General features: G+C 33.8%; 1 protein-coding gene across 5 annotated transcripts in view; it reads right to left on the bottom strand.

Moving 5' to 3' along the window:
• The window catches only part of FMN1 (formin 1), a 176677-nt gene that overhangs the window by 50028 nt on the left and 113679 nt on the right, over positions 1 to 12970 (bottom strand). For all 5 annotated transcript variants that reach the window (XM_048948464.1, XM_048948462.1, XM_048948463.1 and 2 more), the window contains 2 exons: positions 5646 to 5707; positions 4809 to 4897 (listed from right to left, as the gene is read on the bottom strand). In XM_048948464.1, coding sequence (XP_048804421.1) covers positions 4809 to 4897; positions 5646 to 5707 — 151 coding nt within the window. The remainder of the gene's footprint in view (positions 1 to 4808; positions 4898 to 5645; positions 5708 to 12970) is intronic.

Below are 12970 nucleotides of genomic sequence, written 5' to 3'. Positions count from 1 at the left end.
GTGCTTTTTGCTTCACTTAAAAACATGCCCAGCAATACAGAACTCAACATATTTTTACAGAGTTATTTCATAATACAGAATGTCTACCAAGAAATCTCTTCTGATGCTCAATCACAATTTTCTTTTACTAATTTGCACCATGCTTCCAATTATATAGCAGCTTGCTTTATGGTAATGCACATACCTGTGTATTTAACTCTCAAATACTTGCAAATTATCCCTCTCTCCACTGTTCAGTAAAGTTACTTTCTGTTTCTGTTCATTATTCCTACTCATCTACCCACTCTTCTCATGACTATTCCAGCTTTTTTTTCTTTTAGCTCTTTAAATAAAAATAAATAAAAGTATATTTAACAATTTCAGGTCAAATATCACAAAACAAAAGCAGTCAAAGATACAAACAATTATTTCCTTTTTGCTTCTTTAATTTAAAATTTAAGAGTTAGACTAAATAATACAAGAAACTTTAACATTTCTTAAAATAACAAGGTTTGCATAATTTACTTTGTGGGTTTTGTGTCAAGGATTTCAGTTCCACGTTTGCTTTTTTGAAACACACAAGGAAATATTTAGGTCCAATATCACTACAGAAGAATTCTTGTATTCTCCTGCCTACAGATATTCCTAGATTCCCTTTAATGTGATGGCTTAAGGATTCTTTTACCTTACTGAATTCTGGGACATTTACTGAACTATTATTAGCTTGAATTATTATTAAATTTGTTTTAATTATTTAAAGCAATTCATCTGATTTCTTCAAACTATTTCTTTTTTTTATAATAACTAATATCAATATATTTTATAACGCCTAACGCGTGCAACGTGTTGCTCAATACACAGTGAGTGTGTAAAAAAAATTGTAGCATCCACCTGTGAAACTAGCTATCATTTTTCCTTTTTCTTTCTTGCCTTACGAGAAAATCCATTGAAAGAAGGACTGAGGAGGCCAGCCTTGGCTCTTGCATTGAAGCAGTGGGAAAAAAAGAAATGCCAAGCTGTTATTAATAAAAATGCTTCCTATTGGGAATGAATGGTATTGCCAGGAAAAAAGAAAAAGAAAAAAAAAAAGAAAAAAAGAGGATACTTTATAAGTACTCCATGTGAGAAAAACAAAAGGAAGAAAAGCCCCAACTGCTCCACAAAAGTTCTGACATACATACATTCCAACATTTTACATTTAAAAATCAAAATAATGCATTTTCTTTTCTTGTCTTCCCTTGAAAAAGGGACTTTCATTTACTTTTCCAGTCTTTGAATACTACATAACTATGCTGAGAATTAAAACCTTTAGCATAACAAGAAAATGTATCCAGATTTTGGAATTCAAAGTATTCACTGTAAATATCCTGACTGAACAGTTGTAACCAAAATATATCACAAAGAGGAATCTATGTTAGCAATTACTAAACCTGAGGCTATCAAAGATAAACCACCACATTCATGTGGACAGAGCTTTTTCAGAAAAAAAAAGAATACTTTTAATTCAATCAGTTTTGGAATTTTAAAATGAGGAAAGTATGCTTTTGACTTAAAGTTACAATGAGATGACTGTCACATAATTATGGATTCTCATTGCTACAATTTTCATTGCCTAAAGAAAACAGAGATTTTGTAATTCATCTGTGTGAGGTCCATTTACTCCTGCAGAAATTGTAAATAAAAAATACATTCATTTAGAATTCTTTTATCCTACCAGAACCTTATAACAGAAGACTTGAAAGTACTTTCAAAGTCCTGCATATTTTCCTGTAGTTAGTATAACAGAATATTATTTCAGAAGAGAAATAAAGTATGCTGTTTCTATGGTCATAAACTATATATCAGCTCACGTTTATTCAGATTTGAGCAATATAAAATTAAGAAATTTTGGTGGGCTAGAAAAAGTTGCATCTTATTATTCAAACTCCTAAGGAAACCAGTTGGATTTAAACTGAAGTAAATAGAAGTTATTTGTGTGCAAAAGTCAACCAAATAGCATTAACTGGACAGAAAGCTTCATTTTATTTGCAATTATTAATAGTCCACTACTTTCTGAATTAAAACTACATATAAAACAGAACTGCTCAGTACCATATTTTGCTACCATTTCCTTAATTGTTATTTCTTCCACAGTAGCAAAGACTTCAGAGATTATATTATAACTAACAGGATCTTTTTGGAAACAAGCTAAAGCATCTGTATCCTGCTAGGAAAGCCCCATGTTGTGGCCATTATCCATATTATATTCATATAATTTTTTATTGTGTTAATGAATATTAGCATTTTAATAACTACTATTATGAAGCATAAGTTAGGGGAATATTGTCATGTTGCTGAGATTTATTTACAGATTGTGCCAACAACAGCAAGTGTAATATGCTATAAAACAGATCAAAATCACATGTGCAGGAGAGCATTAGTGATACCAGTAATGCTTTCTTTTTGTTTGTGAATCCAAGCCATTTTAAAATGGCAATGGCTTCTGTAAGACTTTAGTGAGTTCAAGTCAATGTTTTCAGTATATGAATGTGAATGGCTAGTATTCACAACCATTTATGAAAAGTTTACTTTGCACTTTTTGTTCTGATCCTTATTAAATACATCAGGTTTACGCCCTCTAGCAAATTATTTTAACCATCCCTACAATTTTGCATTTTTCTGTCTTTAACATTTTATGCAGTTAATATGCATACACAGTTCCAATAAAACTCCAATTTGACATTTAGGCTGACTTAGAGGCTGACTTTGACAACTAAACCAGCAGCAGTTGAACTGCTGAGTTTTCAGAAAGGATGTTCCTTTTAAGGAGCACTAAAAATTTCTTAAGTAATAATTTGTGTCATCGGCAACTTGTTTCTTCCTTGAGGCATCATTTTGACAAACTAATTTTTTTAGCCTATGCAATTTAACAGTAAAAAGAGGATAATAAGACTTTCAGAGGTAGTATAAGAATTGATGAATAACTTCTACCTTTCACACCACTATTGTATGTTGAATGATCAGGCACAACTGATTTATTTGAAGTTCTTTAATTTTAATTATGAAACTATGATAGCCTAAATCAAACACTGCATTTAAGATCAATCTCTCTGCAATATAATTTACAAAAAGTGACAAACTTTTACAAGTCTAGAACTCTGCAAGACTCATATTCTCCAGAACATGAAGTACATTTCTATTTATTTTACTCAGACTTGCAGGTTCCCAATGATTCAAACTCTGGAAAACATAAACTAGTCACAGAATGCATTACTAAGCCCTAAGCCAAGACAGTGAAAACCATGGACACAGGATACATGAACAAGTTTGTATATACTTTAAAGACATATGTGTTCTTAAGTAAAACATGAGAGAGCATGACAAGCCCAACTCCTCACATGAACCTATTCTGTGGACTGCATGCAACTACTAGCAGTGAGTATTCATCTGCTTTGCATAAGGAAAAGAGGAACAAAATCTGCTCTTCACCACCAACATTCTAATAGGGAAAAAATATAATACTCCTGACATCAAGTCGTATGCTATCTCTGTTGCTTCAGTTTTTCCTGTTGCTACCTGTTTTTATGCCGAAGAGAGAAGAAAAGACAAAAAGAGAGAGAAAAGGTACAAAGTGGCAGAGAAATCAAAGTAAACTGCTGTGATTAGGAGAGGATGGAAAAATAGGGAAAAGCAGCAAAACAATAGAAGACAGACACCATTGTGAGGCCTAAATCTGAAATTAAACACAAGCACTAAAATAAAATTCAGAATTACCATTTTATGATTTTTGCATTGGTCAACAGTGTACAACAGCAAGAGCAACACCTAGAAATCATTTCATCCTAACGTTTCTCACTGCTCACAAAAGTCACAGTGGACAAACTGTGAAATCAGCTTTGTAGGTCTTCTATCAGTTTATCTTAAGCATAGATTTTGTTTTGGGCATAGGACTTTTTACACAGATAGATAGCGATAGGGCAAGGGAGAATGGATTAAAACTAAAAGAGGGGAAATTATATTAGATCTTAGGAGGACATTTTTTATACAAAGGTTGGTGAGCCACTGGCACAGGCTACCCAGAGACGCTGTGAGTGCCCTATCCCTGAAGGCATTCAAGGTCTGGTTGGAGGGGATCCTGGGCAGCCTGATCCAGTAGGTGGAGCCCTGTTCACAAGGTGGATAAGAATGATCCTTAAGTTCCCTTCCAACCCAAGACATTCTATGGTTCTATGATTCTTTGGAACTGCACAATATTTTGCACTCATTCTTACAAGATTTGCACGAGCACCACTGTAATTTTAAAGAGCAAAAGGTACAACTGGATATCACTACCTCCATATTAACAGGGGCAGAAAAGTATATGCCTGCCTACTTTCATATATATATGAATGATCCTGCTTCACTGGGGTTGGAACTCAATGGTCTTTAAGGTTCCTTCCAAACCAAGCCATTCTACGATTCTACGATTCTGATTCTATGACATTCCAAAACCCTCTATCTGGGGAGATCTTCCAAGTATCAACAACCAAAATCAGTCTGGCCCTGCTTTCATGGGATACTAATTTTGCCTTAAATCAAGGTTTTTATAAATGAGAGAATGGAAATAGAATTTTTTATTGAATCAAGACTGCATATTTAATAAGTTCTGATGCTCCAGGTTGATCTAGTATACCTGTGCATGTCTGAAAAAAAGTGACATAAATACAAACTTCACGTCATGCCTTGAAATACAGAAAAGCTTTTAAAATTAACTAGCAAAAAACTGTATCAAAATCCTTTTTAAACATATCACCCAAGGACCACACACTACGTAGCAATAAAATAGTAAGGAAAAAAAAAAAACAACTTACTGTTCTGGTTTATCCAGAAGCTTCAGTTCCTCCTCTTTTGAAGTCTGATAATATTGCTCGATTTTTTCCAGTTCATCCTTTTGTGCTCTCTGAGTGAGTTAATATAAAGTGATTAATAACTAATTTTTAACGAATTAGTAAATTGCTAATTTACTTGCTTTTCTGCAAATAATTATATTTTCAAACACATTTAGAATGTGCAAAAGAGTGAGGCTCCTGAGGTTCCATGAGCTAGCACTGACTTACAGAATATAGCCCTGCAAATATTGCTACAGGATGCTTCAAAGCGCTTAGATCTCAGAAGTAGCTTTGGTATTTCTTCAACCAAGTGTAAATGCATTCTTGTATACAACTTTAGAGTCAAACAGCCTAAATTAACAAACAGTATCTGTAGAGCAACTTGTCAGAACAGCAATGCACTAGCTTGAACTAACTGTTTTAGCCACTAACATCTTGAATTAGAGAACTCAGCACACAAGAAAGTAACAGGTCTTGAGTAAGGACAGTATTTTTCAGGTAGTACAGAAGAGACAAGTGATAGGTGTATCAACCTTTGTTACTGTTACATCATTTGCAACTACATAATTTTCTCCCAGCTCCAAAAGCAGGCCCCTGGTTTAATGTTTGACTTTTAAGAAATAAGCCAATTAGAGAAATATGTATCTCATTAGGCATCTTTTGATTTTGCCTATCCAATTATTGTTAAACTCCTTAAAGACTTGTCCTACATAAGGTCTCCGGTCAAAAACTACAACATAAAATAAAACTTAACTTGCCACATATCTGAATTTCCGAGAGATATGGTGATTAACCACAGGCATATCTCAACCTACTTACATTTTCATATAGCGCTTCCAGTGTTTCCAAATCTACTACGGAGTCATCAACACACAGAATAGCTGTATGGGATACAATCACAAATTAGTTGGTAGAAAACATACTGCAAATTCAATCTTGTTTCCTGAAAAATATGAAAGAGATCTGACCTACTTAAAGGACATATTTATGTCCAGTTAATATCTTACTATTTTCAAATTGCATTTTCGTTCGTGATTTTAAATTGCAGCACTCAGACAAGAACTTATCATAAACTGTCCCAGGAGAATGGAGTTCTACTCTCCAGTACATTCAGCAGTCAAAGCTACAACCTGCCAAGTGTTCAGCTTCTTGTGTAGCTGGCCAGGCTGGGAACACTGGATATCAGACAATGAACAGCACAGATTTCACAGCAGCATAGAAGGCTGGATGGAAAGGAACTGAGGTGGGACATTTAAATTGTCCCTGTGTGCATGGGAATCAGAATTATGAAAACTGGGAGATCTGTTTATCTTGCAGCTAGCAGTCTTGGGATTTAGACAAGTAGATAACCTTACAAGAAAATTTAGATTGTATTACAGATTTTAAGCTATCTTCACAGAGAATTTCACATTTGAGTTAGCTTCATCCATCAGAAAATTACCTACAAGAAAATTTCCAGATAAAGATTTCTAAATCTTATGCAGAAGCCTAAAGTGTACTTTCCAATAACAAATTAATCCTCATTACCAAATTACTTCCAAGTGTTACTACATTTGGATTATACAGTGTTAGGTGCTTCTAACATTTGCAGATTCCACTACAGTTTAGGAAAAAGTATTGGTACTTGGTGCTCTTTAGTGCAGAATTCCCATAAGCTAAAATATGCACAATGGCAGATGAATACTTTTGGATGTCTTACTTATCTGGAGCACCATTTCATCAGAATTCATAAAGGGATTGGGCACAATTTCCAAACAACTGATCTATGTTTAAGTGTTACTGGGAACACTGATAAAAAAGAAAATAAAAAAAAAAATCAAGATTAAGGCCTTCACCAGTTTTCTGCAAAATCAGAGACACATTCTTTCACAAGTACTTGGTAACTTGAAGTTTCAACAAGACTAGATTTCTTCAGAGAAACTTGACTACTTGTGAATTTAGAAGATTTTAAAAGTTCTAGCCGTATTCACAATCCATGTTCAAAAGGGCCAAGGAACACATCTTTAAATAATTATTTAAAAGTAATAAGCTTTCGCCTGCTTTTCCATCTATCCCATGATTTTATATTGTGAAATTAACCAGCTGGCTAGTAAATTTTCTCTGTGTCAGACTAATTAATTTTATTAAAAGGTCCAGTGACATTTAGAATGCTTTAAAATTTTGCCTGTCAGTTATGATTCAATCTGTTGACATTACCTCTTGGTTAGAAGTAAAGAATTATGTGGAAGGAGGCAATATCAGGGGAAAAGACCAGCACTATCCTGAGCTATTTTTGTCTTATTTCAAAGGTTGAAGAAACCCCAAGAGCATAACCAAACATAAAACCCAAGCTACAGAGCTAAACCAAATTCTGTTTATAAAGAAAAATAATTATTGACTGAATCTATGAGATCATCTGTTGGCCCTAGCAAGACAGTTCACAAATTTAATTATCCTTTGCATTATCCAATGAAATATTAATAGAACCAAAGAAACTGGAAAAACTATTGGAAAATTGATTTCACAGTCTAATACATTTAATTTTTAGGACTTTTAAATACATATATTTAGTTCAACATTTTTCTCTTGTGGTTTCTCTACATCCTATTTTGGGGTAGTCTGAAATCTGCTTATGAAGAAAAAAAATATTATTACAGAGTTGTTCAGAAAAGCATCTAATAGGAGATTAGTTTAACTCATAATAGAAATGCAAAACATATAAGGAAGAATAAATCTTTTAAGTACAGAACTATTAGGATGACAGCAAAAAGTTTGGAAAAAAAAAAAAAAAACCAACAAAAAAGCACAATAAGAACATCAAGATTTGTACATCTAACTGTCACACATCTATCAAAAAAGGCTCCCAAATCACAAAGTGCTAAATTCTGATTAACACTTCGGTACTTAACAACAGATCTAAGAAAACAGTATTGGTTCCAACTGACATGAGAAACTGTTTTCTATGCCAAAATGATTGAAATTAATCCAGTAAAACAGAATCTAATAAGTTAGCACATTACTGGCAATACCTGTGCAGATGGGGCACAGTTAAAAATCTAGCTGTATTAATTCAATGATAGTTTGACATCTTAGGATGTTACTACATGTAGGGTCACAACTCCAAAAAGTCAGAAGTACTGCCAAAATCTACAGCAGACTCATTTATTTAATCTTTCTTTACTTTTGTCCTTCTAGCTCTTTACACTCAAGCTGATCAAGCTTAACATAAAATGCATTTGTAGCGGAACACAAAAATGAAAACATAAAATTACAAAAATTGGTCATTTAAAAAAAACCAAACCCACACACACATTGATTTTAAAAGCTGGAAGGAATCCCCCCAGTTCACAGGTGTCTTGATATTCTTCATATTCTTAAAATAAGCGTGTGCAATACATTCACAGTATGCTGTGTAAATTAACTTGAGTTGGGGCAGATGAAAAAAGCCTATTACGCTAGATCAAAGAAACTAATTATTTTACTTTCTTTTCTTAGAACTGAAAGAAAACTTCTTATTTTTTTCAGTTAAAAACAAAGCCAAGCTTTAATCATGTGTATTTTAATATAATTAAAAATTAATATGAATATGCAGATAAAAATGAGTTTTCAAAACCCTCTTCCAGATACTGTGAATTTAATCATGACACTTAAATGTATTACATTTCATTATATCAAGACTCATATAAGTGCAAGTAATAAAGGTGAATTATCACAAATCTACAAAAGAGGCTCCAAAACAATTAATAGCTATTACAATATCAATCATCATTGGTGTTTTTTACTTTTATCTTGCTTTCTAGTTAGCTGTCTTCCTTACACTGTCAGTTCAGTTAGAATATTTCACCTACACCTCACAATATGTCAAAAGGAAGTAGACTCATGCTGTGAAAAGCTGGTAATTTTATTGGGTTCCTCTACCTTTAAAAAATCTGTTACTTGGCCAAGTCTGGTTTCTGAGATCCTTTCTTGCAGGGAAATTGAGGCAAACATTTTTATGTGGCCTATGGTGTCTGCTCACAACAAGAAGAATTTATATACACAAGGATCATTAGTGCAGGGTTGCACCCATTAGGATATAATAACCGTCAGCTAGGACAAAAAACAGATCTGCATCATGCATTCAAACTAACAAGCACACATAAAAATACTTGCCAACTACATTTCACATACTAAGAGTATTGCTTCAAACATAAACTTTTACCAAAGGCTTTAACAGACTCTTTTAAAAACGTATCTAACTGTAAAAAACAGATTCCCTACCAGCACAGATTTTTCACATACTCTATTTTATCACTTCAAAAATGTAAACCAAAGAAAAGCTGAGAACTTAAAGCATACTGTCTGCAGTCTACATACAAAAGTAGATCTTAAAGATCAAACATAAAAAAGGTATCTCTCTCTTCTTAACTTGCTTAAATGCCAACAGTCTTAAGACTGTCTCTGATATACAGCCTCACTCCTATTATGCACATTTCAGTTAAATCAGGATTTAATTCCTGATGACAGAACTTACATATACTTAGCAGTATTAAAACACTTAAAATGACAATTAAACTATGAAATATGAAGAAATTATCTTAACTGCCCTCTAATGATAGAACAGAAATATGCTATTTTAATAAAAAGGGCTTGACAAAGTTTCATTCATTTGCCTGAAGTACCTGACTTTTTAATGTACTATATTCTGCACAGTAAGGCTTAATATCATGTGAACATGAAGCCCATCACCTGGACATGTAAATGAAAATGTTACTGATCTAGTCAACTAGAAAGGGATTGTGACAGCTAAACAGAAATACCCATTTTGCAAAACTACCTAAAATATCAAAATTGTTCCAGTTTACTTCTGACTGATTTGGCGTTTTGAACTCATTTAAAGATTTTCTCCAACATTTAACTATAATGTAACACAAAAACATTAAAATACACAGTACTAAGAAGCACTACATGCAAGCTGTAGCTTTGGAAGAGTAAGAAAACTCAACTGCTGCAAGCAAGAAGACGCGAGCAAAAGACTCTGGCACTAAAGTTAGCCTACCCACATTAGACTGGATGCCCAAGGCAGATGCACAAAAACATATGTTGTGAATTTTCCAGAACAAAGAAAATAACTTTTAAAGGAAATTGCTTCCCTGCTTCTGAGATGGGTATGGAGCCATCTCTGTGCTTTGTGCATAATATATAGAATGCATAGAAAGCATGTATTCTGTACAGAGGGAAAAGTCACAGAATTTCAGAACAGTTTTAACTTTTATAAATCTTTGTTCCCATTTCACAAATGCTCCAAAGCATCTATCCTTAAACAGAGGTATTTTCAAAATATAAGGAGGAAAAGAATTATGAAGTCATTTGTGCCATGTGATATGCTTAAAACACAGGCGGGGATTCAGAAATTCTGAGCACACTAAGGTTTGCAGATTAGACTTGCTCTGGAAGAATAGTTTGCATGGTGCATTTAAGGCACAGACAGACCACGGGGTGTTGAGAAAACTGCCTGATTAAAAATGCTACTGTTCTTTACAGCTTAGATATGCCATAAGCCATATATTGCATCAAGAATATGCAGGATACATAGCCCAGTTATATAAACTGGCATGACCTCTCAGTGAAGGAAGACTACATTGAAGACTACCATTGCACAATAGTACTATAATCGTGGTCTTTCTAGATAATTGGTCCCCTGCAACATGAAAAAATACTGAAGTATATTGGCATAGCAGTTACTTGCATTGTCCATCACCAGAATTTCCCATGAAGACAAATATAGAAAAGCAGATGGCACAAGCCAGGTTTTGTAACAAAATCGATTTTAATCCATTCCATCTAAATGCGATTTATGTTCTCTAGTATCTTCAAAGCATAAGGTGTCTCTGCATAGTTCACATTATCCGTGAACACAAGTATGTTTCAAATGCACAATAAACACACTAGGTCTCCATACATGCTATTATAGGTTGTCCAGTGCTCTTCTGATTTGATACATAGAATCTTAGTCATGACACTTAATTGCTTAAAGCCTAGGAAATAAAAATTATTTTTTAGTCACTATGACATTTAGTCATAATGCCAAAGATCAGTGTTCAACTTTCTCTTTTCTTTGTCATACAAGCTAAGTTCTGGCACCATTAAAGTGCTATTACATTGAACATTTCCCTGGGCAAATGTGCAAGCAAAGCCTGCAGCTGTTTTGCATGAATTAAAACAGCACTTTTTAGTCACAAATAGTGTAATGGATTATAAAGCATGCATCTTTTGTGATCCATTGCATTTCATTGATTTGGTCCCTAAGAAAACATGCCAGTATATAAGAACAGCTAATTAATCTGTTCTAATGGAAATAGGAGGTATTAGACAATGAATTATTACCAGCAATACACAGAAGCAGAACTTCTGGTGCTCTGCAAGTTTAGTGAAAAAAAAAAAAAAAGTAGGTATTATGGGAGTAGGGATTGATTTGAGAGAATCACTCTTTTCAACACAGGCATCTAAATTTTATCTACATCCTGCTTTCTGTTACTAAAACTGTTTTTCATCTGGGCTGCCTCTCAATTTTGTGACTGTCCTCCTGAACAACTATCACGGGAAGTCAGCCCAGATGACCTAAATTGCAGAAAAGATTATTATTATTTGCTTTCTAGTCTACTGCTATTGCTAATGGGAAATACAGATTATACATGTATGCAAAGATCCTCTGTGGGTCCCAACCACTTACTGACTACTACACAGGGAACTGCTTGAGTAATGGAACATTGGTCAGTAAGCGGTTGGGACCTACGGAGGGTCTTTGCATACTTTTATAAACAGTATTTCCCATAAGAAACAAAACTGAATCTTCTCACTAAGGAATGAGTCATAATATTTTAATAGCAAAGCCACACAAGTAGTCTTGAGACACAAGTTTGTCTCTCAAGCTGTTGTGTTTCAGCTGAACAATGACAGAAAAAGTAAGGCAGAAGTACACGGATGTGAAAAGGAGTTATACTACTGTCAATGTGTAATATTATAGCATGTTCCACACCTAACAGCTGATTTCCACTATTCATCATCTCTAAAAAAAAAAACAACACCACAGAAACAATGACTTAAAAATAATAATATCAAGCCTATGCACAACTTTATTATCTCTATTTGATTTTAAAATATAAATGTAGATTCAATAAAGCTTACTGAGACAGACAGATATTCTGTCTGTTTCTTTGGCTCAAGAAAATAATATTGTTAATAGTAGTCTAACAAGAAACTATATTACCATCTTCAGTACCAGATTCATCATTAAAATTTGTTAGTGTTCTCAGAATATTGCAACACAAGGTGGGAAGGATTACTCTTCCTCTTCCCCCTACTAAATACTGTGTATCTTGACAGGTGCAGCATAGTAACATAAACTTTCCTTCTGCATCATATAAGTGCCAGTACTCACAAAATGTTGATTCAATTTTACCCTGCCTTCTCCCTAGATGATACTCAGATACAGCAAGAATTTAAATTTATCTGCAAAGGATGAACTTCATTCCCTCAAACAAACACGTGTGAGAGATTCTCTTCCCAAACTGTGGCATCTGGCTCATTATCAAATGCGAAGTGAAACATCTGCGTGCCAGATATGGCCACTGATTTGTTTTGCACTGCTGAGCTATCTAAAGAATATGCTGTGAAGCTATTTACTCCAGTCTGAGAGAATATTCCTACAAACGCAGAAGTTTATGCAGCATTTTAGAGAAATGCGTATTTTTTTTTCTCGTGACTATTCTTGTTTTCCCCGCAATTCTCTAATTTTTGCATTCATCTGTGTGCATATCGCAATTCTTCACTAAAGTAATTTGGGGACAGTTTTCCTAGAACTGCCACTTAGTCTGTTATAGACAGTAAATTCATTTCTACATGGATTTTTAAGAAACATGGTCAGAACAACTTGAAATAAAATTAGGTGCTTTTTTTTTTTTTTTTTTTGTCATTCCAATTCCATTTCTTTCAAGTTTTTTAATTCTTTGTTGCAAGCTGGAAAAGACAAGTAACTTCTCTCTCCCTCTTGTGTACCAAATTATGCAATGTAATGTGGTTTGAAAAGAGGGATGAGTGTTTAATTATCAAGTTTCTCAAAGGTAACTATTTTTAACTCTACTTTCTAAAAATACTAATAACAAAATAATCCAAAACAACCACCT

The sequence above is a fragment of the Lagopus muta genome, chromosome 6 (assembly GCF_023343835.1).
Source record: "Lagopus muta isolate bLagMut1 chromosome 6, bLagMut1 primary, whole genome shotgun sequence".
Lineage (NCBI taxonomy): Eukaryota > Metazoa > Chordata > Aves > Galliformes > Phasianidae > Lagopus > Lagopus muta.
Note: the sequence above shows the minus strand (reverse complement) of the source record. Positions and strands in the feature narration are given on the sequence as shown.